The sequence below is a fragment of the Aspergillus aculeatus genome, assembly GCF_001890905.1.
Source record: "Aspergillus aculeatus ATCC 16872 unplaced genomic scaffold ASPACscaffold_13, whole genome shotgun sequence".
Lineage (NCBI taxonomy): Eukaryota > Fungi > Ascomycota > Eurotiomycetes > Eurotiales > Aspergillaceae > Aspergillus > Aspergillus aculeatus.
In genome coordinates this window covers 257,924-283,562 of record NW_017962988.1, presented here as the reverse complement: position 1 = coordinate 283,562, position 25,639 = coordinate 257,924, and the positions used below count along the sequence as shown (strand labels likewise).

General features: G+C 52.8%; 6 protein-coding genes across 6 annotated transcripts; 2 read left to right on the top strand and 4 right to left on the bottom strand.

The window, feature by feature from the left end:
- Window positions 1–1,277: 1,277 nt before the first annotated feature.
- Window positions 1,278–3,226, bottom strand: ASPACDRAFT_80370 (oleate hydratase). Its single transcript, XM_020205630.1, has 2 exons — window positions 2,595–3,226; window positions 1,278–2,526 (listed from the first exon to the last, which is right to left on the bottom strand). The coding sequence occupies exons 1-2, from the start codon at window positions 3,143–3,145 to the stop codon at window positions 1,452–1,454; spliced, it is 1,626 nt and encodes a 541-aa protein (XP_020053816.1). The 5' UTR covers window positions 3,146–3,226; the 3' UTR covers window positions 1,278–1,451.
- Window positions 3,227–3,537: 311 nt separating this feature from the next.
- ASPACDRAFT_80366 (putative heat shock trehalose synthase) lies at window positions 3,538–6,255 on the top strand. Its single transcript, XM_020205629.1, has 6 exons — window positions 3,538–3,775; window positions 3,848–4,266; window positions 4,337–4,612; window positions 4,669–5,136; window positions 5,222–5,331; window positions 5,406–6,255. Exons 1-6 carry the CDS (start codon window positions 3,701–3,703, stop codon window positions 6,080–6,082), a joined length of 2,025 nt encoding a protein of 674 aa, XP_020053815.1. The 5' UTR covers window positions 3,538–3,700; the 3' UTR covers window positions 6,083–6,255.
- A 1,025-nt stretch (window positions 6,256–7,280) lies between these two features.
- Window positions 7,281–7,846, bottom strand: ASPACDRAFT_45566 (uncharacterized protein; the record flags this gene model as incomplete). Its single annotated transcript, XM_020201628.1, has 2 exons — window positions 7,281–7,529; window positions 7,628–7,846. 2 exons carry the CDS (start codon window positions 7,844–7,846, stop codon window positions 7,281–7,283), a joined length of 468 nt encoding a protein of 155 aa, XP_020053814.1.
- A 1,101-nt stretch (window positions 7,847–8,947) lies between these two features.
- ASPACDRAFT_45565 (uncharacterized protein) lies at window positions 8,948–10,912 on the top strand (the record flags this gene model as incomplete). Its single annotated transcript, XM_020201627.1, has 3 exons — window positions 8,948–9,968; window positions 10,025–10,455; window positions 10,520–10,912. The coding sequence occupies 3 exons, from the start codon at window positions 8,948–8,950 to the stop codon at window positions 10,910–10,912; spliced, it is 1,845 nt and encodes a 614-aa protein (XP_020053813.1).
- Window positions 10,913–12,576: 1,664 nt separating this feature from the next.
- On the bottom strand, window positions 12,577–15,792 carry ASPACDRAFT_62490 (Na+/H+ antiporter Nha1; the record flags this gene model as incomplete). Its single annotated transcript, XM_020203794.1, has 1 exon — window positions 12,577–15,792. The coding sequence occupies one exon, from the start codon at window positions 15,790–15,792 to the stop codon at window positions 12,577–12,579; it is 3,216 nt and encodes a 1,071-aa protein (XP_020053812.1).
- Window positions 15,793–18,729: 2,937 nt separating this feature from the next.
- On the bottom strand, window positions 18,730–25,550 carry mvp1 (sorting nexin Mvp1; the record flags this gene model as incomplete). Its single annotated transcript, XM_020202783.1, has 9 exons — window positions 18,730–18,939; window positions 19,022–19,615; window positions 19,672–19,814; window positions 19,873–20,625; window positions 20,707–21,184; window positions 22,024–22,692; window positions 22,740–25,065; window positions 25,162–25,342; window positions 25,499–25,550. 9 exons carry the CDS (start codon window positions 25,548–25,550, stop codon window positions 18,730–18,732), a joined length of 5,406 nt encoding a protein of 1,801 aa, XP_020053811.1.
- Window positions 25,551–25,639: the final 89 nt, after the last annotated feature.

The window sequence follows — 25,639 nt, the reverse complement described above, 5'->3', positions numbered from 1 at the left end:
GCAGGCCGCGGCTCTCTCGGGACAGATGGCGAAGCAGGAATCGCCCCCATTTCCTAGCCATGACATCAGTTGGGGAAATGAAGATCAGGTTCCATGACGTCGAAAGAGGTGAGAGGTGGTGTATGATGGAAATCAAGTTTACTGGGGTGGAGGCTGATGTTCGTTGTAAAGAACAGATAGCTATTCACTGCCTGGGTTAGCACCGCATTGCTTGGTAGAATGGGCAGTGCAGACTTACCACTGCAGTCAGCCAGTCCGGCTGATTCCGGTAGTCCATTGCATCTGTAGAAGTTCTATCGATTTGGGACAGAGAGTGATCGAACCCGTTTTGTCGACCAGGACTCCTGCTGGCCCAACAATCGAAGAAGACAGGATATCAACCCTCATGGATGATGGGTAACGGATATGACACCGTGTGTAAAGCCGCTGGATCAATGTCTAGCATCTTGGTATGTCACGTCCGTTTATGACAGATGTTCTTGTGGAACAGGACGTCAAACAGAAAGGTTTCTGAGACTTGAGAATGGCATGGAACGAGACCTCGAATTCGGGAACATGGGGTAAGGATGCGATAACTTGAACATGGATTTTGTTTGCACTGATGAAACGGAGATTGATTAGAACGTGTGGACTGCTCTTGTATCGCAGTCCACATGCGGATGGCCATGCCTCAAGAATGGAAGTTTAAGGAGACCAAGAACAAAATGGAGACCAGAAATTAAGTCTTCTAATGTTACATTTGGGTTGCTCAAGTCAAGATTCCTGCATGGACTCAAGTCTCCTTGAGGAAATTCCCAGTAGTATTGTGGAGGAAGATGGAAGAGATGTAGTGGAGGAGGATTCAATCCGTCAGACTGGAAGCGAGATGTTAAGCTGCGTCTCCAGTCAGCCGTATTCACGAAAGTGGTCAATAGAGATATTAACATGGGCCCAGAATTGGTATTAACCGTAGTAGAATTATATTCAGGGCGACAGCCCTTGAAGCGATGTGAATAGGCTGGGTAGTTCCATTCAAGGGTTCGCTTATCAAGAGGTTGAGGTAGTGAAATTCCGAATACAAGTACAGGCTGTGAATGATGTCAGGTCTGGGAAAGTTCTGCAAGGGAGAGAATAGTAGAGGGTACCATGTTGCGGCATCCCACAAGTTCCGTTGTTCGCTAATGCGCAGCAAGGAATTCCCTATGAATGGTAAGGCCGAACCAGCATGGAAATTGTATCCCTGTCTTTGGCTTTGGCGAAGGTTCTAAGATCGGTCAAACAATCTCTAACAAAGACATGAGAAATATAAACGTGGAATTCATGGCTTAGGTTTAATTAGACTATCGGACTACCCGAGACAAAAGTATGAAGCACCCAATCTGTGAACAACGAGATAAGACATCTCCCCTCGAATAAAATTCCATGTTGACCCACACATATGAAAGTAAGCGTAGCAAACTCATCGTGGAAAACTAAACAAGCAAGTCAAAAATCTCCAGGAAGATATTCTTGTTGACCGAGACCGGCCGGTGCGGAAGCCCCAGCAACTCCGCCACAGCCAACTGCGCGGTGCGCACACTGTAATCCAGACTCATGGTGGTGTCATCCGGGAGCTCCGCGAACTGCCCCAGGAGCGCCACATTAGTCGTATTGGGAGGAATCACCAACGGGCGGTCCTTTGCACTACGCGTCAAGAACGGCGCCGTCCCCAGGGGCATGCCACATGGAATCGTGATCGCGTTCTCCGCCAGCCTCGACTCCTCGGACGGAAGGAAGTTCAGGTGGGACAGCACCTCAGTGAAGATCTCTTTGCCGGTGCAGGCGAACATGGGCTTCTGCACAAAGTTGCCCTCCTCGGACGGACGCAGCGCGTATCCGCACAGAAGGTGCACGTCGTCCGGCTGAGAGGCGAAGATGGGCTGATGGGGGACACTGATCGTCAGCGACCAATTGCTCTTGACAAGGGAGAGGAGGGCGCCAGTGCCGGCTTTGTCCTGCGTGAGCTTGTCGTAGAGCTCCATGAACGAGGTCCCACGTAGGGTGGTCGTGAAGGTCTCGATGCTCGACTCCAGCGGACGAGACAGGAAGGTCATCGGGTCTCCGAATTTGGGGGATTTGCGGGCCAGAGTCTGCCACAGGCGCCATTCGCGGAGGAGAAGGTCCTCCCAGTTGGACGAGAGGAATGGTGGCGGGTGGTCGTTGGAGCCAAAGACAGCCCCGGAGCGTGAAAAGCCGACGTCGATCAGGCAGATGTCCTGGGGATCGAGATCGACCAGGCACTCTCGGTCGTCTTCCATGACGGTGATCTCGGAGACCGTGGTTGGGTCGCTGTCGGGATAGAACTTGATATCTTTGACTTCGGCGTGGTAGCGGAAATCCACTTTCTCGTTCTTCAGGTACCGGGTGATGGGAAGGACGATCGATTCGAAGAGGTTGAATCGCGTGTGAATGGATTTATCGACATCGTTCAGAGTCTGGATGTCTTCGAGGTATTTCCGAAGATGGCGGCGGAATTCGACTGCGCTGTGCCACGGCTGGAATGCGAATCTGAGTGAGGAGTTAGTAGCTATGCATGACCAGCTATGTCTGTTCTAAACCCGCAAAAGGATGCTTACGTGGTGGACCATAGAGACCAGAACCCTGTGTCAAAGAATGGTTTCTCGAAGACTTGATCGATTCTTTTGGCGTGCAGCGCTCGTTCCGGATTCACGATGAACTTAACCAGCTCCATCCGATCCTTCAGACCTAGCTGAATGCCTTTCGTAAACACCGCTTCGGTGCCCGAGGAATCCAAGCTCACGGCTCGCGGAACAGGATGCGGTAGTCCTCTGTGGGGCAGTTGACATCGAAACTCACGCACATCATCCGCCAGCGATTTACCATCATGCTGGACATCCGGCACCAGATCGAGGAGCTCCTTCACACACTCCCCGTGAAGGTAGGGAAGGCTGTAGAAGGGAAGCGAATAGCCGTCTTCTGCATTTCCAGAAACAATCATCTCACCTCCCACGTCGGAGTGGAGATCGAAAATATGGATATGGGCACCGGGAATGCCCCCTTTCCTGATAAGGTAGACTGCTGCGACCAGGGAGGCCAGTCCATGACCGACCAGCCATGCCTGGATGTTGCTTGGGTCCTGCCTGCAGAGGTCGGAATTGTGCTCCATGGTCAGAATGTAGAATTTGATGACAGATGTGGTGATGCCATAATTCTGTCGTAGAGTACAAGCCGCTCTTGTCTATTTATGTCGATGACCGAGCGATGGTCCTGCTCATTCGCTTGACATCCCCTGAAATCTGCTGATAGTCTTACGATTCTCGCCACAAGCATGAATCATATGCTGACCTGTTCCGAGGTTGGGTTGTGCAACCATACAGTTTTGCCTACGAGGCCTGCCTGGTACTGGATTGTACAGGGTGAGTGGGCTGATGCTGACATTAAGTTTGACAGAACTGAGTGGAGCCAGACTTTTGCATGTTGGAGAAGTGAAAGCTGCGAGATGCATTATATCATAGGCAGGGACCTTCTTTGTTGCGGTTCGTATCGCCGGAACCGACTTTTGACGGGGTCTGAAACCCCGGGTATCAGCGGTATTTGTGGCTCACCAAGTCATACAACTAGAGCCTGGTCTTTTGGTCGTTGCGATTCCCGAGCTCGACTCTATCATCATCCAGACCTCTGATGTTCCGCTGTGTCTTGATAGCTAACTATACACGATACGATGCAGCCAGACGATTCTAGTTCCAATGAGGATCCGACTTCGACAAGGAGTTCCTGGTGCGGACTACCTGCACAAGTATGTATGACATTTATCATCTCAACACATCCACACATCCACACAACTGCGCTGACTGTTGGATACTATCAGCAGCTGATCTACGCCGGACTCTCAGAACCAGCGACCGATGAGCAAGGGAGATTGACCGTCGCCGTCGCCATTCGCAACGCGACGCAGCTGATTGACTTTTTTACCCACCATTTCCCCAACGCTGTGGAAGACACTCAGATACCATGCCACGCGATCAGTGAGCTACTATCCCATCTACGCAGGTACGGCGAGAAGCACGAGGAGAAATTCGTCGCGGTCGGCCTCCCCGAAGGTCTGGTGCAGAAATGCCCCGGATTGTGCTCCCGGCTCTGGCACGACCTGGATACTCTACCATTGGTATTGAAGTACAAGGACCATCCCCGACAGCCAGACGAGAAGGGGAGTTTGTCGATCTTCGCGAGTTGGAAGGAGAAGACCGCGGATGAACAGGCCGATTCCATGGCTAGGAAGTGTTTGAGGTATGTCCTTTGCGTTGCGCTGAACCAAGAAATGCCAACCAAGTACTAACGATATGAACGACTGGCACAGGTCGTTTGGCGTTGGGCATCTGATTCACAACCAAATTCATTTTAATGGAATGGTGGACGTCGATAGGAGCTTCTGCATACGTTTTGCCGAGGCGGAGGGTTATCAGCGGACGGTGAGCCCGGAGCTGTGGGCACTGATTCAGGGACTGGCCAAGGACCTGGTCGAGAGAAAGGTGAAGATTGCATTCTTCAGTATGACATGCCAAGGCAAGCCCGTTGTGCATACTCGACATGCATTGTTGCGGCTGGGTCATATATTGGGGATGGACATCCGGTGGTGAGTATACCCAATCTCGATTGGAATTAAGACTCTAGAGTCACGGATGGGTGCAGGTATGTCCCAAAGCCGCGGCCAAACATCTTCCAATTGATCCGAAAAATGGAAGACCTCATGGAGGGCCTAGCAGGGCCAGATGTCTGCTTGGACACCGACGACCAGCTTCAAATCATGGAATTCGCCTTTGAAAATGCGCGACGGTACTGGGTTGAAGAGCATGGTCCCCTGCGGTCGCGTCAACAGGGCGGGGCGGATGTAGTCGTGATCGACAGCGCCCCGTTGTTGACCCTGGCTCACCTGGCGAAGCAGCATGATCCCCATCGACCCGTCGTGTTTGAGAACCGATTACACGCTCCACCGGATGTGCTGCGGCAGCAGTGCACCCTTCCTCGGGCAATTGCCTGGCAGTTTGTGCAGACCAAGCTGGAGCATGTGGACACCTTGGTCACAACCCTACCCCGGGAACTCGCACCATGTATTATGCCAGAAGCAAATGTTGGCTATATGTCGCCTTCGATAGATCAGTCAGTACCTGTGCCTGTGTCTATACCTGTTGCTTTTCTATGCCTACTTTCCTTTCCAGACAGTTATTCTGATATTCTACGGTAGACTCGATGGCTTGAACAAGCCCTTGGCCGATGCCGACATGACCTTCTACGGCCAGGAGCTCAATTCATTGAGTAGAACCTTCGGAACTCCCGTTGTCCACTTTCCGAGAGGTAGGGCGAGACAGGCCGCAATGTTGAATAATTCTCGCGAGTGACCAGCGCTAACCAGGACATAAACAACACAGAACAATACATCCTAAGCCTGTCGCAACTCCGTCCCGGAGACGGGACCCTCGCTCTCTTAGACGCCTACGCGGCGTTCTGCACCATAGCCTGGACGGACAATCCTAAGCTCCCTCTTCCCAAGCTGCTGATCTGCCACCATGACCCCGCCCAAAGATCCCAGAGCTCTCCGCACCACGATCGTCTCTTCTCCCACGTTCAGTCCAAGATGAAGCGATTTGCATCGCGGATCTGCATCGTGCAGATCAGCCCCCAAGACCAGGTGTGGAATACCTTACTCTCAAACGCTCGGGTGGTGGTGCAACTGTCACTCTGCCAAGGCATCCCGGAGGTCCTGCTGTGGGCGATGCAAAAGCAGAAGCCGGTGGTCACCACCGCGGCGGCGGGGAGTTTCTTTACCGCGCATGAGGAGTTGAGGGAGCGGATGTTCTTGGTGGAGGATGGCGCGAACACGACGGACGCGGTCGCTCAGCATTTGTATGGCTTATTTAGCACTGAGAACAGTACTGGGCAGCGCGCGACCTCACGTGCAAGGCAAGATCTGCCCGAGAGGTTCACTACAGTGGGTAATGCGGCATGCTGGCTGTTTCTGGCTTCTTGTCTGTCCCGGGAGAGGGCGTTTCGGCTGAATGGCGAGGATATTGCTACGCTTGCGAGGCAGGTGAGTTCAACTTTGTAGGACTTTTACTCTTTGAAAAGTTTCTTCAGATGCATTCCATAGTTCAGGTAATTCACGAAGTCATGGCAAAGAGAATCAAGCATATTGATGAGTCCCGGGGCTTGAGCTTGGATCTCGGAGCTTGGAACCCGGAGCCAGAAGACCCTCTCGTATTCGGATCAACCACATCCAGCCTTACTGATACTGATACGTGTTGAACGAGGGTGCTCCTGAAGTAGCGGATCCAGTATCGAAGGTCGATAGGTATTGTAGAGTACACAAGCTCTGTGACAGGTGTGGTCGATTTGGTTTGGATCCTTCTAGACTGGTAGACGATGGAGCCGGTACTCGGCTCCGAGACGCATACTAGGTATTGAGTTTGGGTGGATGTTGGACAAACCACAGTCTTCCTTCTAAAGTTACCCCGAATGACGTCTTGGTGGTATGATGCGACACGAGTCATTGGTGGCTTCCCCGCAGATCCGTCAACCAGGATTCCCTGGATACTAGCCATCGTAGTAGATCTGGTTCTGGTGCGAAGTGTCGGCCGAGACTAACCACAGGAAGTCAGCCCTAACCCCCGGGCCTCCGCTTAATGCTACCGGGCTGGTCAGTGGTAGGGAACTGAAGTTCTTTCCGTTGAACCATCGAATCGTTTGAGCCCGAACTACTGAAGCGTTTGGTTCTGAGAAACGTACTGGCTGGAGAGAACCGCTTGTCTCTAGCTTACGCTCAACACCACCCGCCTTGCTGCTGCTCTGTGAAGAATGGACGCGATGGAGTTCGAATTAGCCCTATCCTCCCCTTTTGTCTGAGGATGAACTACATCACCACCACCACCACCTACTCCTCCGCCTCTCCCCTTTTATTCTCGGCACCATTGTGGCGTAGAAAGAATAAGCTGTAACTGCCCAACAGAAGTAAGATGTGCTACAAATACCATCCTACACAAACCACCACACCAACCACCCCAAGGAAAACTCACCAAACCCAAGCAACCCACCCCTCACTACCTCCCGAGAATCAGACAACACCATCCCCCTCCACGAGCCCAAATCGCCCCTTCAACAGCCTCACGCTCCTCTCCATGTCCGCCCTCTCCGCTTCCGTCAGTTCCACCGCCACCGCCCGCACGACCCCTTCCCTCCCCACTACCGCCGGCAAACTAAAACAGCAACCGAACTCCGCCTGGAAATGACTCACCGCGTGAACGCTCTGCTCATCTGCTAGAATGGCTGCGCAGAGCCGCGCGATCACCGCCGCGATGCCGTACTCGGTCGACCTCTTGGTGCGGATGATGGCCTCGGACCGCCGCTTGCACTCTTCGGCCAGAAGCGTTGGGCTGCTGGTTGCTGAGCAGGGTCTGCTGGAGGAGTTGGTCGTTGATGGCGGCGTTTGACCAGGTCGCGAGCTGAGAGGGGCCGTGGACGCCTAGGACGTTGAGGTTGTTGATGGTGGATGCGGGGGTCTGTGTAAGCTTAAGTGTCAGTTTGCATTGAGTATAGTTGTCGTCGGCAGTGTTACTGCTGCTGCTGCTAATGACAGTGGTCGAGGAGGAAGACATACCCCCATCTCCGCCGCAACCAACGCCCGCAACCGCACGCCATCAAGCTCCGTCCCCGTCCCCAGCACCTGTCCCGCCGGTAGGCCCGCCATCTCCCTCATGAGAGAGGTCAACAGATCCACTGGGCTCGATACCATCAACAGCACCGCGTCTCGACGGATGGGCTTCATGGCCGCGACGATGCTCCGCACGATCGACAGTTTGCGGTAGAGGTGCTGCATGCTTGTTTCTCCTTGATTCTCCTTGATACTCAAAACATGAAGTTATTTACGTGTTCAATCTTCTTCTCTTTTGTAAGATAGGCTAAGGTTCAGTAGGACACATACCAATGGTATACTTTAATCCCGCTGTGATGATAATGATATCGCACTCCGCGGCGACTTCGTGGTGGGTCGCGGCGCGCACGGTGGCTCCGGCTCCCGGGGACTTAGGGCTTGCAACGACGACAGACTGGGGTTGTTTGATGCCGGGTGTACGGGGTAGCTTTGGTGTTTATATACTAAGGTATCAGCTCCGAGGTTTCTGATCGAACCACTTTCTGCATCAAACACACCCTATGTCGCAATAAGAGAACGACTAAATAGTCCAATACTGGTCAAGGTTGAAGGCGGAACTATCAAATCTTATCCGACCCTGCAGTCGGTCAAAAAGCCATCCGGAGCTGGTTAGAGTCTCTTCCGAATTTTGAGACTGCTGAACAGGTGATAATCAGAAAACCAGACGCCGACTCGCAGAAAATATATGTCGATATGACTATATCTTGTTCCTCATAGTCTTGGTAGTGAATGGATACAATCCCTTTATGACATCATTCCTTGAGAGTTCCTGGGACCCTACTTCACAATGATGGATGTATAGTGAATTTGGAACACATTCACTACATCACGCCAGCTGTGACTCACAAGAACAAATCTTAGGCACCAGAGTTATTTTCCCTCTTCCCCTCTTCTCTCCTCATCTCTTCCTCCACTATCTCTCCATCCACCACTTGTTTTTACACACTTCAACTCAAACACCACAGCTTCAAATCCATATCATTGCCACACGTTTTACATAGTATCGCCTTTCTCGATACCGGATCATCTCTTTTCATTTTTTCCATGCTCTTCTCTTGGATCTGTTACCAGTCTCTCCAGTCAGACCTCTTCTCAACTTTCCTGATCCTGACAATCTTCATTCCGTCTAGCAGCCCGCGTCCTTCCCCACTTTTTCCAATCCAGGGACTCACACACCTCCTTATTTCCACCTTTATACCTTGGTATGCCATCTCAATATCTTTCGAGTGACACTGCTAACATATTCCAAAGCGAGGCGTCGTCATTATGGCTTTAGTGGCGAATCCCCTGGTCTTCCCGCCGACACAAACAGAAATAACATACGCGTCGCCTGTATATCGACGCTCTAGCGATTCACAGAGTGTTCGATCGCGGCGTACAGGTCGTTCTTCGAGCGACAGTAGTACACGTGCGTGGGACGGGTTCATCGAGGAAGACTTACGTGCTGGAGGCCCCTACCTACCAGAGCCTCCCTGCCACACATCGTTCCCCAAGTCTGGACGCTCACCCATTCCAGATAATGCGCAGGCCTCCTTGATGGATGGAATCATCAACCTGGGTCGCCGGGAAGGCATCAGGATCGAAGAGATCCAGTTTTGTTTCCGCAGCTCAATGCACGATAGCAGCAGTGCGTCCAAGTTCACCTGCAAGCTTCTGGCCACTAAGCAGCATCTTGGTCAACCATGGATTGGATTCGCTCGCAAGGTCCGTGAGTACTTGCACCAGCAGGGCGTCAACAACATAGCAGTAGAGATGCTCGATCCTCGGTTTTTCAACCCCCTCTCCATCGCCCCCTGCACTCCTTCGGACGCGATTTTTCATAGGTGGAATGAGGTCCTGAACACAATCGAACACAAGGTCTCTCTGCGTGGCATAAACACCATCAGTTGCCACCGGATCGGAATGTCGCGAAATTCGATGTGTCCAATGGTGATCCTGGGTGTCGATCACAAGGAGACCCGCAATTGGACACACGCCCGAGAGAATATTGTGGATATTCTGAAAACTTTTGGCCTTACGCAGGTCGGCGTGCTGGTCCAGAAAAACACCTCGCAGCTTATGCTAGAGGCGTACGCGGGCCCAGCAATGAGCCGCATGACTGAAACTGGAGCTGCCAGGATCGGTATGAGCCTGGCTTTGAGCAACGAAGCGGAGCGCCGTTCGACTGTTGGTGCTTATGTAGAAGTACAGAACCCCAAAAACAAACAGTGGCTGCCCATGGTCTTGACGTGCATGCACTGTGTTCTCCCGGTACCTGATCAGAAAATCCCAGCTGCGGATAAACTCGGTAAGTAAATATGCCTCTGAAAGAAAAAGAGGTTTTTTGTGACACTTAGCTTTTAGTTTATGATCGCTTTCGCCAACATGGCGTTGGATTCAACGACGATAAAGCTCTACTATGGGTAGACAGCCCCTCCATCAGCGAAGTCAATGAAAAGATCCAGGATTTGAGGAAGGACTTAGAGGAGCGCCAGAGAAACCCTGTCTACCAGGCGGTCGAGCTAGACCAGGAAAATAAAGTGGGCTACAATTCGTTGGAAGAGCGTACGTGGAGACGGGTGAAACAAGAGATGAAGGATATTCAATCGAAGATAGACCGGTTGGAGACTGACCGAAAGAATGGAAAGTTTCGCTTGGGACAGGTGTTTGCCGGTTCGGGCCTGCGAAACAAGCGACTCAATACCATCAAGCTCAAAAATCCGGAGTCGACACGCCCCTCGATTATGGATTGGGCCCTTATCCGCCTTGTGGGCCGCGCTACAGGTCATAACACGGTAGGCTATCTCCGAATCCTTGATCCCAGTCTCTAAGCCCTCTTGTGCTAACACTTCTCTGTAGTCATCGGACTTGAAAATTGAGTCGCACCGTTTCACCACGCTTGCCACTGTTGCTTCTCCACCATACGAGCACCGGCTATACAAACTCGGTCATACCACAGGGTTCACGCAGGGGGTGCACAACAATCTTCTGTTTGCCAACGTAGCGAGAGATGCGGCTGGCGAGATCATCGTAACGCATGAGCAAAGTTTTATCAGTCGCGAAACCAGCAAATCCGTGATCGCCCCCGGGGATTCTGGAGCCCTTGTTTGCGATAGCCAGGGCGAGGTTTGGGGCGTGGCTTTTGGGGGTGACGGGCAGGGCCAAACCGGGTACTTTACTCATATTCTCGACCTATTTGAAGACATTAAGTCGGTCCTGGGAACGGAAATTCGCGTGATGGGGCTAGATTGAATGTTCCTTCAGGCAGCATGCCGAATGATATGGGTCTTTTCTGGCTCTTGTTCTACCGACTCATACTACTAGCTTTCTATTTGAGACTTATTCTGAATGAACTCAAATGATGATTTTTGCAAATGTGCCTATCATAACTGCTTTCGTATGTGAGTCAACTCCAAAGCATAAGGGGAGCGAAACAGTAACCGAGAGCCATGCAGCACTCAGATGAAGTATCTTCAGCAGCTCCAGCTGCCCCAGCAGCCCCAGCAGCAAGACTTTCTTCCACACCTGCTCACCATTCTTTCACAGCCATCTGCTCGCGATTAAGCAACAGACGACCACGAAAGAACGGTGTCCAAGCATGTCCTCCGCATGATCCCCTGCGCATGATTCAGATTCAGGTACTAATGAATCTATGCCTGACCCAAAATCAGCCAGCAATTCGTGCTATCCTGTTCGATGAATTCTGATATCCAGATCCCAGCCCAGCCAGCGAAGTGCAAGGCACCCCAAGAAAGAATCTGGAATCTGAAGAAATCAAATTCAATGATTGAGCGGTGTTTTTGCGACCGAATGAACAAGCGTTAAGACGAACACCATACCGCCACAGCCATCACAGCTCGGTACAGGTTTTCCAAACTGGCCAGCGGACACATCACGCAAGTCAGCGGCGGTGCTCAAGGCTCAAACTCGTTCAGGTGACCAGTCATTCCACCTCTCCATGAGAAGAACCCGTGGTCTATGGCGCACACATTCCAGCAGGAGCATCAATCCCGTCAATCATACCAGCAGATATCCTAGCGGTCGATGAGCATATGGGCTCAGCAATCTAACCCGCCAATCCTAATCAAGCACCGACGCATCCACCCATTTCACACGACGATACATCTATGCATGAGCGAGGTCGATATATCGCCTACTGACGACAAGTCCACAACCCTATCTGCAAGCCATAGAACAACAAACCCACTGATACTGACAGGGTAGAAGCGTGGACCAGGTGTTAGGGTTAGTGCCAGTGTTTTGTATGAGATCTTTGCATTTGCGAAAATTCTGATCGACTCATTATGAAGGATCGCTGGTACAAGTGGGTGAAGTCATGGGTTGGCATGGGCAAAAGAATTCTAACCTGCCATCTGTCACCTCGAAGATAAAGATTTAGACCAAATCTACAGAATAACCGTAAAATCAATCCAATCATACGATGATCAAAACACCAGGATGCCAAACAATACCATTATGCAATTATCTATGTACTCCATACTCATCACATCGGAAATCAACCCTCTAATCGCAGGTCGAAACTCCCCCCGTCCTGAGTAAGTCCGGATCAACCGGGTAGGAAGTAAGTTACATATAAAAAACAAGTGACTCTTGCTCTATACACAAGAAAGGAAAGAGGCAGGAAAGAAACATCATCACGCGAATGCATGCATGCAACCCAATGCTCGCTCAATGCAAGGGAATCAAGCCAGGCCGTCTCGTCTCGTCTCGTCTCCTGCTCTTTTGGTTCTAAGGCAGCACAGCACGCACAAGCAGCAACGTGGATCGTAGATCCCTCGGGGTCCGTTCACCGCCTTCTTCTCCCCCCTTTTTTCCAACCCCCCCCCCCCTCTCTATGACACCTGTGAACAACAACCCCCCGCTCACCTTCCCCTCTTTTTATTCTTTATTGTTGATCATGTCTCTCGTCCTTTCTCACCTCCCCAGGAAATGCTGCGACGGCTGGCACTGCGGCTGTGGCGCGAGTAGGTCGACCCAGTATCCTGGGCTTCACCCGAGCTACCGCCGTTGAATGACTGCTGGCGACTGTCCTTGGTGCCATCGGCGAACTGCACCCTGCTCTGGTTTGCGCCGTTGTTCTCGCTGTCGGATTCATCCACTTCATCCACCGGAGTATCGGAGTCATCCGAGTCGTCCGAGTTGTTGATTTCACCCAGAGCAGCCAAACGACGCCGTCGCTCGGCGGGCGTTTCGCCCGTATCGTCATCGGCCTGCTGAGGCGGACGGGCGAGGCCAGCCGCTTCGCGCAATTGAGCGGGCGGCACACGCTCGGTGCCGTCATCCTCGGAATCTCTGCGCGATCGAGCTTGCGTCTTCGGAGACGATGATTCCGGACTCAGGTGGCGAGAGCGCCGCTCATCGGCGGCGGTACCACGACTGAACCGGGCCAGAGAGGCGGCGATGTTGTCGCCGGGAACCCCATGGCCCGGTTCATCGTCGCTGAGGTCAGTCTCGGATTCGGAATCATCGTCGAAAACGGGGACTGAGGGTGCAACACCGGGATCCGACTTGCGGCGCTCTTGCTCTTGCTCCTCCGCCTTCTCGGCTTCCTGGCGCGCAACTTTCTTCACCCGCTCCGGGGCATCGGTTTCCTCCACCACATCGCGACGAGCCTTGGGGCCCAGGTTGCGGATCTGTTGAGCGAATTCATGCTTAGTCATGCGACGACCCTTGTGTTCGATGCCGCGCTTTCCGACGTCGCCATCGTCAGCCAGGGTGAAACGCAGACCGTCATCTGCCAGCCATTCGTCCTGTGCCGCCTTCCGCGCCGCTTGCGAGCTATCACCCTCTTCCTCCATGCCGAACCAGGTACCCATCCGGGTCAGTCCTCGTCGAACCGGAGCGTTACCCTCAGGCTTAGGCTTTTCTTTCGCGGGGATCGAATACTTCTTGATGACCTCACCATCTTCGTCCTCGACGATAATCGTGTTGCCAAACTGGTACGCGTGAGCGGAGCGGCCCTTGCCCTTGCGCTTGTGAACTTCTTTCTCAGCCCTGCGCTTGGCTGCAGCCTTCTCCTCCTCGGTGTGAACGGGCACCTGGACACGATCGCCGCCCTTGCCGAATTTCATCCAGTTACCGATCATCTTCCGAGTCTTTTCGACAGAACGTTCGGCCTTTTCTTCCACTTTCTTCTCGATCTCCTCGCCTTCGTTCTTCTCGTGGGGATGTGAGCGAGAGGTAGCAAACTCGGCCGAATTCTGTCGTAACTTCTGCCGCTGTTCCTCGATATGTTGTTTCTGCTCTTCTTCGGACATTTGACTGACGTCCTCGACCTTGAGAACGTTACCCTCTTCATCCTCCATGATCATGTTATGACCCTCCAGGTATACTTCCATGACGGGCTCTTGACCGAAGCGATCGCGCTCCCGGTTAGGAGGAGAAGATTCCCGTTCAATTCTATCGCGTTCTTCCTCCTCTTCGCGTTCTTCTTCCTGCTTCTCAGATTTCTCAGTATCTGCAGTTCGCTGCGGCGCGATAGCCGACTGGCTAATGGGACCACCCGCTCCGTCGTTGCGTCTGCGGCGTCTCCTACGGGTCCTACTCGTCGATCGGGCACGCGCCGGGTCCGTTTCGTCTTCCTTCTGACGGCGCAAGAAGTTACCCGGAACTCCAATCGGAGGCAGTGTACCCGGAGGATAATCGGGTTCGTTGGAAGATTCATCCTCATCCGGTTTGCGGAAGGACATAGAACCCTTTGCGAGGGATTGCACCCGCGGCAGACGATTCATCCAGGAGGGACCCTCTTCGTTGGCGGTGGTGTAGGACAACGTGATGGTCAGGGTGTTGATCCGCTTGCCGAGCGTAAAGACGGCGATAGAGGAGCCGTGAACCAAAATCGAGGAAATGACCATGAAGGTCGTAATCGGCCAGATGAGCTGAATGATATAGTAATTCGAAGAACCGGCCGCCGGGAGCTCTGATTCCCTTAATGGACTGGTGCCATGTCCCTCCAGTTCGGCCCGTGCTAAGATCGACGCAAAGATCGCGCCGACGCCAATCGGTCCGAAATGGCCAGCGAACAATGCCTCACGCCATGTTTTCACATCGGGTATAATCGGTTTCAATATCAGCATGATCGGAATGCGACGGAAGAAGATGACCAAGATCGCTATCACAACCAGTCGCCAGGGCTGCAGACCAATCGATGTGTTGTTGTAGTCCTCCCAGGGAATGATCGCTCCAAAATACACAAAGTATGCCAAGTTGAGTAGCAAATCGATGACGTTGGACACGTGGGACTCCTCTGTCTTCTCCGTAAACCATCCGTCATTACTGAAGCCCACACCGGCGGCAAAGCCGATCAGGAGATCGTCCATGCCCAGTAGACTGCCCGAGCCGGCGCAGAAGACGGCCAGCACAAAGTAGAAGACCAAGAAACTTTCACGATCGATAAGCCCCTTCCTTTCGGCGAGCTTGATCGCGTGCCGGGCCAGATACCCAATGATAAACCCGTAGACCGCACCAAAAATACACTCGTACAGGATGGTTACACAGAACCAATGCAGCGACACCTCGCCCGCATGGGGGCGGTAGCGCCAGATGTAGTACCCCAGATAAATGAACGGGAAGGCCATGCCGTCGTTGCAGCCGGACTCGGCGGACAAGAGGTCTCGCAAGTGCTTGGGCACTCGGCGGGCGAATTTACCTTTACCGACGACCGAGGAGGCGAGGACGGGGTCGGTGGCGGTGACACAGGACGCGCAGATCAGACTCTCGAGCCACGAGAGAGGCGGCACCATCCACCAGATGAACAGACTCGTGATCAGCCAGCCCCAGGTCATGACGGGTACCAGCAGCAAAAACACCGACTTCCAGTGCCGTTCCATATAGGCTTTGGGCAATTCGACTCCGACGGCAAAGCACTGGACGACCAGGACAATGCGCGAGCATTCCAGCGTGATCTTGTCGACATTGCCCCAGGACATGGGGTTGAAGAGGTTGGCCGCATGAGGCCCGAAGATGATACCACACAGAGTGGCAACGGTCGCTTCACCGATGTACAGCTTCTCCTTGACGAAGAGCGAACATAACATGAACAGACTGGTAAACCCACCCAGGATCATGTACGCCAGATGGGGCTTATCGATATCTAAATGATCCCACGCCATCACTGCGACGGCGGGGGAAGCGCACGAGATCGAAAAGCGCTATCCCAGTAGAATTTGATGATGATTTGTTGGTCAAATTAAGCGATTAGGTTGGTTGTTGTACCAGATTCGCTTTTCCACCGCGGGGCGCTCGTGCGTCTTGAGGTCGATGCGCCGCGAAACCAAGTTATGATTGAGGATCTCGGAGGAGCTTCCGCCGATCGGGACCTGGATGCGCTCTAACAAGGGGAAACCCGCCGCTTAAGGTGGACGCACGCCGAATTTCCGCATGCCTTTTGGGAAATCAATGATATGCGGCCCGAAACGATGACAGGCGAAAGCGGAGAAAATCCCAAGACGGAGTTTTCCTGTCGAGGGCCTCGTGGGCGTCGTCACCTGCAAGGGGGGTCGAGAGTATGGGAGGGAGAGGAGAGAAGAGGAGAGGATTCCTGTTGCGGGCGAGAGCAAAACGTGCGATTAGTTTCCGGAAACGAGGAAAAAGAAAAGAAATAAACAAGAAATTGGGAATGAGAGACAAAGCATTGGTCCGAGTGTTTTCTCAAGAGGGAGAAGTCAAGGGAAGATCGCGCAGGGCGAGGAATGGGGAATGGGAAGAGGCGCGGGCGGCGGCGGCCAAAGGAAAGACTGCCGCTTTGGGAGAAGCAAAGGAAGGATGACTACTAGGAAGACTTACCGATTCTGGAAACTGAATAGTTCAAGATCTCTCCAAACAATTCGAAGCTTTCCCCAAGAAAACGAGATGCACGGAATGGGATAGGAAGATGGAGGTGAGGGTGAAGGCTAAGACACAGGTCTGAGAAACAAGAAAGAGAAGAGAAGAACAAGACAAAAGAAAAAGAAAAAAGACAAGAACGAGGAATGGGGAGGGAGAGTAAGTTTTGGAGGGCGAAACAGGCACCAGAAACGAAGTCAGCGGCACCCGATCCAAGCCGAGAGGAGCGACCAGAGAGGAGGGAGGAACTGGAGGAATTGAAGCAAGAGAAGCAAGCCAAGTTCTGGGCACGAGCTGGGCGTAGGAATATGATTCGGAGATTTGCTGCCTTTCCAAGACTGATCCAAGACGTGAACCAAGACTGATGACGACGAGCCAGGGAAAGAACGCCGACGGTCGGCGGGGAAATCCGTTCAATCTGACTTCCTTCACAGCTCTGAATCACTCAATCGTCGCGGAACGGACGAAGGCGAGGAGGCTTGGCAATTGGCGGGACTCCACTATTCTAATTATGATTCCAGCTATGATTGCACTGACTCGGTAGTTGTCGTGGAGTTATGAAATCCCAGGAGCCGATGAAGGCGGGATACTGCTGGGTTGATATACTGCACATACATCTCGTCATGATGTCGCTACAGAGAGACACTTTCTGTATGTACAAGATGCTGTAACTAAGCTAGTCCTTGACTATACTCTACCCTCTGAATCCGACCAGGAAAGAGACTACTAGAAGGTACTCCGTAGCGGCCCATAATTTACCTCCAAACTAATAAGTATCACTCCACACCAATAGGGCTCGCATCCGATTACCCATCACATTTCCAGTCGTGTTCCGCCAACAATTCTGATCCACCACAACTCTACTGTAACGGTACGGTACATGACTTAAACTTCTCCCCAAGAAGTACTGTACAGATCAGATCCGACTTTTGCGACGGACTGTTCTTTTGTGCTTCCCCGTGTGAGAGGTGGTATGTATGCATTTGGATGCATTGGGGGGGGAAGGGAGGACAATTGTGGGATGACAGCTGAGACTGAATGGACTCACATACACACACACACACACACACCACATGGTGCCAATCATGATCATGACGACACAATCTCCAAACCTGCCATGCAGGAAGAGACGACTAGGTAGAAAAAGAGACTAGCCCCGAGGCTAAACACAGAACAAGACTAAGTTAACCGCAACAGCCAGAAAAGCCATCGTTTTGCCCAGCCTTGCAAGGCTGCAAATGCTCGGTTTCTGCTGGTCTTTATTGGCGGTCAAAAGCGAAAAGCGGAGCTGCACTTGTCCCTCTTTGGATTAGTCTAGAGGAAGTGTCCCCACTTCGACTTGAACCAAGTCGGCCATTCGTTCATCCCGACTTGCCGACTTCCCGACTCTGACTAACCGCCTTCTTCCCTCCCCCTTCCCCATCACGAGACCGAACAGATAGACCGACCGGAGACTCGGAATACTTCCTGTACTTCCCATTCATACACTTGGAATCACTGACAGGATTGCCAGGGTGGTTGGTTGCTTGCTTGCTTGCTCAAGGGCGAAGTATGATGGACGGCAAACACTATCACTCATACTCACAGTCCTGCCAATGCCTTGATTCCCTCGGTCACTAAGTCCGCCCGCGCCGGTTCAATAGTATATATATTTACCCGCTTGATCACAAAAAGAAAAAAGAACAAGCATTAAGAGTATCTTGATCACCTCCACGTAACAGCAGAGAAGCGATCTAACTGGTCGGCACTTATGGAAACAGCTGTGGTCAACCAATATGCCGGGCACGAACAAGGAATAACTAGCAGATACCTCACACTACAGCACGGTACGCCTGATTTGGCCGGGCCCAGCGATGCAATGTCTCCTGCAGGTCACTCCCAACCAAGCAAGCAACCCAACCATGTGTCCAACCCGTGATCTCTGCACTCGGGGACCATCAGAGCAAGGTGTCCAAAACGGCAACCGTTCAACTGTCCAGAAAAGAAAAACCTAAAATTAACACTGTGCAGGCGGTAGGTCCGTCTGCCAAACAGGGATGCGTACAGGGGGCTAGAGTCGCTGCAGGAAAACCACGATCAAAAATCACTTCGGGAGGATAGCGCGAGTAAAGAAAAAATTCTCTGAGATACAGTAGACAGGAGGCACAGCGCAAGAATTCAAGACCAAAAAAAGAGAGAAAAAAAAGCAATGTTCAGTGCCAGTAATTGACACGTGCATCAGTGCATCAGTCCCCTAACGGCATGCCCTCCACTTGATCGCTGAGTGACCGCCAGTTGTCCGCCTGCAGCTCCGAGTACTTGACCCGCTCCTGACTCCAGTCTTGATGCAGCCGGCTGATGTGGTATTGACTTTGCTGGAAAAACACGAGTTCGTCCCGGATGCACTCCTTGATAAACACCCCACGTGCGTGTTGTTGCACAATCGATTCCTTGTCCTGCAATCCCCGACAAGGCAACCGGGTTAGCCATCCCAGTCTGGACCACTGAACCAGAATCAGAAATGAACATTCCACATACCTTGAAGATAGCTTCTTCCACCTTTTCAATTTCGCCCGGTTTGACCGTGTTCTGGGGCCGGGCCCGCAGCTCCTGCAGCTTGCGCTCGTTGTTCTCAATGCGACGCTCCAATTGGGGGATGTTGTTACGAGCATATCGGTCCCGCCGATCAAACATCTCTCGCACACTGACCAGACAGTCGCGTTGGCGCTTGAGGTCTTCCAACATCCCATCCTCCCAAGCCCGAGCCTCGTCCTCCAGCAGACTCTGGCTTGCCGACAGATGCCGTGCCGTGGCCTTGATTCCCTCGTTGAGCAACGGCACATCGTTCGTATCCACTGCGTAGGTGTCGCGTGTCACCTCGGTCAGCGACTGCAGCGCCAGGGAGAACCGCAGGTGATCGGCAGCAAGCCCCTCGTTGCGCTTCGCTAACCGCTCCAACAGCGTGCACAGATTGATGTACACCTCCGCCGACCGTTTGACCCCACTGCGGACCGTATCGAACAGGTCTGTTAAGTTGGAGGGGAGCGAGTCTTCAAGATCGGGGGGTAGGGCTCGGCCCGCAAATTCGTCCTGCACTGAAATGGTCGCCTGTTTCCGCCACACCGAAAGTTCCTGTCCCAATGTCAGATCATCCACTGCTTTGACCACAACGAACCCACAAGACCTACTGTCGGAACCGTCAAAAACATAACCACCAATTGCTCCTGGCTCAAGACCGGATGCCGAACGAGCGCATTCGTAAATCGTACAAGTCCCCTACGACGTTTTTCCAGGAAGGAATTGGAGTCCGCTGAAAGGTGAGTGCCATTGACTTAGGAAAGGTGTGTAAGCGTGGAGGACAGCTTGTAGCAAGCCTAATTTGAACGTACCTGAAATCCTCTTCGGGGGCAGCAGTGGCAATTGGCGGAACGGATAGCGTTTGTGGAGGCAGTCCAGGAGCCACACGAAGTCACTGTACCGTCGAACCACGGTGCTCCCTCTGCGGGCAGACTTGACTTCATAATTGCGATGCTGAAACATGAACATGCCTTCCTTTTCCGGAAGCAAGGTGATCGTGATCACTTCCTCCGTACGGGTATTCGTAACTCTATCGATGCCTAAGGACCGGCGACGGGGATTGGAGTCGCCTTGGTCGCTCCCGGGTGGGCCAAAGCCTCCAATTCCAGCTCGGACCGGCCCTCCCAGTCCATGTCCATCCGAGGTATTCCCAATGTTGTCTCCCCATCCAAAGCCAGGGTTAGCAGAAGGGCCCAAGCCCGCCCCTCGATTGGGATGGGGATTCTCTGGCGCATCCTGCGGGCCGCTGGTATCACTGGCTCTGCTAGCCCATGCATTGGTCCCGGATCGTACGCTGCCATAACCATTGAGAACGGGGTGCTCGGATTCGGTTTGGGCATGGGCATGTCCTCGATGCAGCTGAGGGCTTCCCCACGGATCGGCTTCAAAACTGCCCATGGACCCACGGCGGGACTGTCGTGAATGAGTTGAACTTGGCTCTGGCGGCGGGGTGGCGGGGGCAGGAGGCGTAGTGGGACGGTCTTGCTGCGAAGACTGCCCCGATGTAGCAGTTTCGTGTTTAGCGCGCAATGCGTCGAAATAAGAGCACCTGGGCTGCGGGAGCTCTGTTCAAGTGGGCAGCGCACCTGCTATTAGCTACACGAGTCGGGTCTAAAGGATGACATGGAGAGTCCGCGACAACTCACTCTTGCGTCGATCGTCAACCGCATCGAATGTCAGGTCCTCCCCTTCCTGCGCTAGGCCCACGAGTGCCAGAAGCACGCTGAACTCACCACGTCCTAGGCCAGTGGAGCTGTCTACATCGCCCGAGACGACCAAATTCAGGATTTTCTCCTGATCGCTGGCACTGAGTCCGCTGCTCGACAGGATTTCGCGGACGGATGTCAGGCCCACACCACTGCCCACGCGATCCCCCTCACTGAGCACCAGATCGTACGCATCGATATAGCTGTCAGGAACCTCATCTTGCGGAAGGAGAGTCTTCACAATTTGGTGTTTCGTCCGTTTGTTGACACTGTTGCCCCAGAGCGAGCCGGAGTTCAGCCCCTCGTCGTCGGCGAAGAGGGAGGAGGAACCCGCATTTCCTGTGTTCCCACCAAAGGACGGCTCGTCTGCGAAAAGGGAGGACTTGGATCTCTGCGCGGAATTACCCAGCGCCGAATCCTCGGGGGATGTGCCAAAGAGCGACATGGAATGTCAGCAGAGGGCGAACGGTCGGTATAGGGGGTGATGGTGGAAGTGTTGTTGATGTCGCAGGAGGCCAAGGCAATGACGAAGCGGAGTGCGGTCGGAGGCGGGAGGGAGCGAAGGAGGCTGATAAGGGAGGAAAACAAGCTAATATAAAAATAGTGCCAGGACTGTTACAGGTGCGCACACCGACATTAGGAGGGGGGGGAAGAGAGAAAAGATCCTGCTCTTCTTCTGATTATTCCATAAATGAAGATTGAGGTTGAGGATTGGAGGTTGGAGGTTTTGTTGGGGTTGCTGGAGCAAAGGTAGAGAGGGAGGAGGGAGGTGATAAGGAAACGCGTTTGCGAAGGAGAACTGACTGGGTGGAATGAATGGAGGGATCGAGGGATGGAGTGATGTCGCCGTCGCCGATCCACTGCGGGAACCACCAAACCACCAACTAATCCCCTCTCAGCCAATTCCGAGCTCCATCCTTGCCCACCCCCCGCTCATACGAACCAGCTACAGAGTACATATAAGGTAACACAATCGAGGTACGTATCTCTACACAGTACACCGCAATGTTGAATCCTACTAGCAAATGAAAACTTGGAAATATCGAGCTACTCATACATTGCTCTAAGTTATTTACACTAAAAATATAGGTTCTGAGGAATCAATGCTGAATCGCATCGCCGAGCTCTGCCCTGCAGTCGTCTCCGCGCATCAAACGCTCTCGCGTCGCTAACCTCCTCTATCTATATGCCTCCCTCGCTCGAGCTCTCGGATGACCGATCGTTGCATTCCACCTGACCTTCCCCAGGAGGCGATACAACAAAGTAGCCCTTCCGCGCCAGGATTTCCTGCCATTCCTGCTTACCCGTCGCGAAGACCAGCGACGGGTTGGCGTCCGATGGAAACCATCTCTCCTTGCGAGTATATGCCTTGTCGCCACCCTCAAGCGCTGCTCGACTGGCTCGGGTCTGTCGTGTGCGCTTGGCACCCTTCCCATCACTGGAGAGAATCTCACCCAATTGTAGCCGACGGTGTGCCAAGCGGAGATCATAGGCCATGATTCCTCGGATATAGGGTCCTAGATCCTCAGCAATGGGACGCATTCCGCTCTCAAATGAAGGTGCCAAACGGCCAGTAGGCATGGGGAAGACGTAATCCGCTCTCGTCATAGGCTCGAAGGCCGCATGGAATTCAGCACGGCCAGGACCAGCACTGGGGGGTTTATTCACTTCTTTCAGGACCCTTGCGCCATACTCCGATTCAGGATCCGAAGTCTTCTTATCCGAGGCTTTCATATCAACAGACTGCTTGTCCTCTTGATATTCATGCGCGAAAGCCTTCTCTAGTAAAGTCTCGAAGGTGCAGCCCATGGCCGCTGGCATTGCTGTGTACTCCGGCATGATATCTGCGGAGAGCAATTGACAACCTTCGGTGTAGTTTGTCCTTTGCTTTTCCGGTAATGGAGGTATTGAGGGATCCAGAGTGTCCTAAATGTGTTAACTCAAAGCTTTAGGATATGAAGAGAGAGGCTTACCAGCTTCATGTCAAGTGAGCAGCGGGAGCAGAGAAGGTCAAGGTCACTTTGTAAATCGGCAAATTTGGATTTTTGCAACAACGTCTCTAGATGATCAGCGTTGGACATCGCATTCACCGGTTTCGTGCCCGAATGATACGAATCAGACTGCCTGAGAGTGTTCATGGTCTGTGTTTCCTGCATGCTAAGCCGCCACCATGCAAGTGACTCTAGTCGAGGTTCAATCTCACTGTCTGGTCCGTGACTCTGCAGCATGTCGCGCCCAAACCAGCCCATGAATGGCTCGTATGCATTAAGACTCAGCACCCGAAGAGGGTCACCGTTCGGATCAAGGTCCAACCCCCGCGGCCAGCGATCAAGGATCCAGTCAAGGCCGGACTTCTCGCTGCCGATCGCCATCTGGCACCAAAAATCCAACTCCATGATAGATCGCCGGAGATCTCGACCTGTGCTGTCGTACAGACTCTCGACCGCTCCTCGTTTAAGCATGTGACCCTCATTGGCAGCCACAAGAAGGAGATAGTCAACAGCAAGAACTTTTGGAGGAGGTCGGTAGCGAAGTATGGCATGAAAGGAGATGTCTTGGAGTGGAAGAAGTTTCTCGTTGTTGCAGGTGATGATGATTGGCCGTTTCGATTGGCTGATTAGCGTCATCACCCCGGACCAGAATCCCTTGTCTTCTTCGAAAAGGATGTCTGCCTCCTCCAGAAGAATGAACGATTGCTTCTGGCTGCGAGAACGCTTCGTCTCTGACTCTAGTGTTGAGGATTCTGGTTCGGGTGCCGGCTTGGCCCCCGACTTGACAGTTGATGTTGACTGGAAGAACCCTTTGAGTTTATTCTTTTTCGGGCCCACTAGCTCGACACCACTTCCATCAGATGCACTGTCATCGGTGTGATGGTGATGGACCAGATGGTTGCGTGTCATGTCACCTACACGGTCCAGGATGTCCTTGGCGCTCCGGCGATTTCCCGGGTTGATTTCGAACACCTCAAAGTCCAGCTCTTTGGCTACTGCCTGAATCGATGCCGTCTTGCCACACCCCGAAGGACCGCTCATCAAGATGACATTGGACATGCGAATTTTCTCGGTCCCCGATTTTGAACCCAGCGCCATGTCACCAGCACGAACGACGGTCTTCTTGGTGGTCATGTCCGCAGCGAGTTCATCATCTGAGCCGGAAATTTCGTCCATCTCGGAGGCTTCCTCTTCACTGGACACAATGAAGCCGTCCAGTTTGTCCTTCTTGCGTTTCTTGCGCTTCCTCTCCTCCGTCTTCTTTTTCGCCGCATCGTCTTTTTGTGGTTTGCCTGTGTCGACAGCGGTGACCTTGAGATATTGCAGCCAATTGCGCAGCATAAAGACTTCCCTCGTGGCCTGGAGAACCTGCTCTGCAGATTGGGGAGCGTATTTTTGAGTCCAGCTAGAGGTGTCGCAAAGACCAAGGTCAAAAGCGGACATGGAACTGGTGAGCGAAGCGTGGAGTTTGGCGAGGGCAGCGTGACAAGTCTTATTCAGAGTACTCTTCTTCGTTCGTGCAGATGAAGCTTGTTCGGAGAGTTGTCTGGTGACAGCGCATTGCAAGATCTTCCCACTGGCAACGTGTCTTCCAGGTATTCTCAGTATTCCTGACGCAGCGGAGGGGTTCTTGGGTAGCCGAAGTAAGAGGACATTTTCGTCGTCGGGGACATTGATCGCAGCAGTCTTGGACTTCTTCGGACCTAGACCCCTCATGTCAAGGCTGTAGGATTCGAGATCGTCTTGTCTGCCCCTGACGTGTGTGAGGCCATGAGGTGGCCAGATTGGGTGCGCGAGTTCGGGGTATCTAGGCCGCTTAGCGAATGAATTCGGTGTTGATGTTCCTGGAAAGCTTGAGCTAGATTTGAGAGGGAATTTCGGCGTCGAGCAGACTTGCTTAGTTTCTTTTCGTTGGGTGTTCGGAGGGGTTGCCTCATGAGCGTCTGTTTGAGTGTTGGAGTGATTCGCCTTTTGAGAGGATTTCTTCAGGAAGAACGGATGGGTTGCTTTAGCAGGCTGCTCCTGTGTAGGTATAGATGGGGCCGGGGTATGGTGGAGAGGTTTTGTGGCTGCGATGTGTTTCTTGCGACCACTGATAATGTCGTCTATGAGCTGGGCAAGCCCCTTCTCCGAATTTGCTTCCACATTGTATTTAATGATGACAACCTTGCTCCCAAAAGGCTGAGCCTTTTGCTCAGCTGCTTTGCCGCGCTTGTTCTTCCTCCCCTTTCTTGGATTGTCCTCAACCTTAGCAGACACCGGCGACGACAATAATTTCCCATTGGCATTCAATTTGATAGTCTTCTGCCTGGGCGACTTTCTCTCCCCTGACGCAATTACGACCTGAGGATTGCTGGGTGGGGGGGTTTCAATTCCTGGACTGGTCGGTGTCTTCGGCTGTGACTCCCCGGATTCAGGCTTGGTTGAGGACGGATTGACCGTAACCTGTGTCGTCTCTGCCGGGTCATCTTTGTCGGTCTTCCTTCGTTTTCTTCGTTCGGAATTTGGATCATGATCGAGCATAGCTAACGAGTGAACGCGGGATGTGTCGCAAGATTCGGAGGGATTGGGGGGGTTGTTGATTTCTGAGATAGGCCGGGCACTGTCGCCGTGAGAGAGTTGGGGTTGCGCTGCAGCATCATTGACGGGGTTATGGATAATTGGGTCGGGTGCTACTCCGAATTCTGTTCACAGTCAGCCTTTGTATGAACTGAACTGAATGACGAAACAGGGGAAACGACCTTTGCGAAAGAAGGGGTGGATAGCCCTCTGTTCGCCATGTCCAGTGGCCATCAATTGAGAGTCTCCAGATGATGAGCAGAAGCTCATCACCTGAAAGGAGGTTGTAGGAGAGATAACGGAAAGAACATGTAAATGAAGGA

What these genes read in the sequence shown, in the direction of transcription:
- ASPACDRAFT_80370 (XM_020205630.1), bottom strand. Translation starts at nt 3,145, where the DNA reads ATGGAGCACAATTCCGACCTCTGCAGGCAGGACCCAAGCAACATCCAG. An exon ending in TGGTCTCTATGGTCCACCAC is followed by an intron (nt 2,527 to 2,594) that starts GTAAGCATCCTT and finishes CTCCTCACTCAG; the next exon opens with ATTCGCATTCCAGCCGTGGC.
- ASPACDRAFT_80366 (XM_020205629.1), top strand. Translation starts at nt 3,701, where the DNA reads ATGCAGCCAGACGATTCTAGTTCCAATGAGGATCCGACTTCGACAAGG. An exon ending in GGTGCGGACTACCTGCACAA is followed by an intron (nt 3,776 to 3,847) that starts GTATGTATGACA and finishes GGATACTATCAG; the next exon opens with CAGCTGATCTACGCCGGACT. An exon ending in ATGGCTAGGAAGTGTTTGAG is followed by an intron (nt 4,267 to 4,336) that starts GTATGTCCTTTG and finishes CGACTGGCACAG; the next exon opens with GTCGTTTGGCGTTGGGCATC.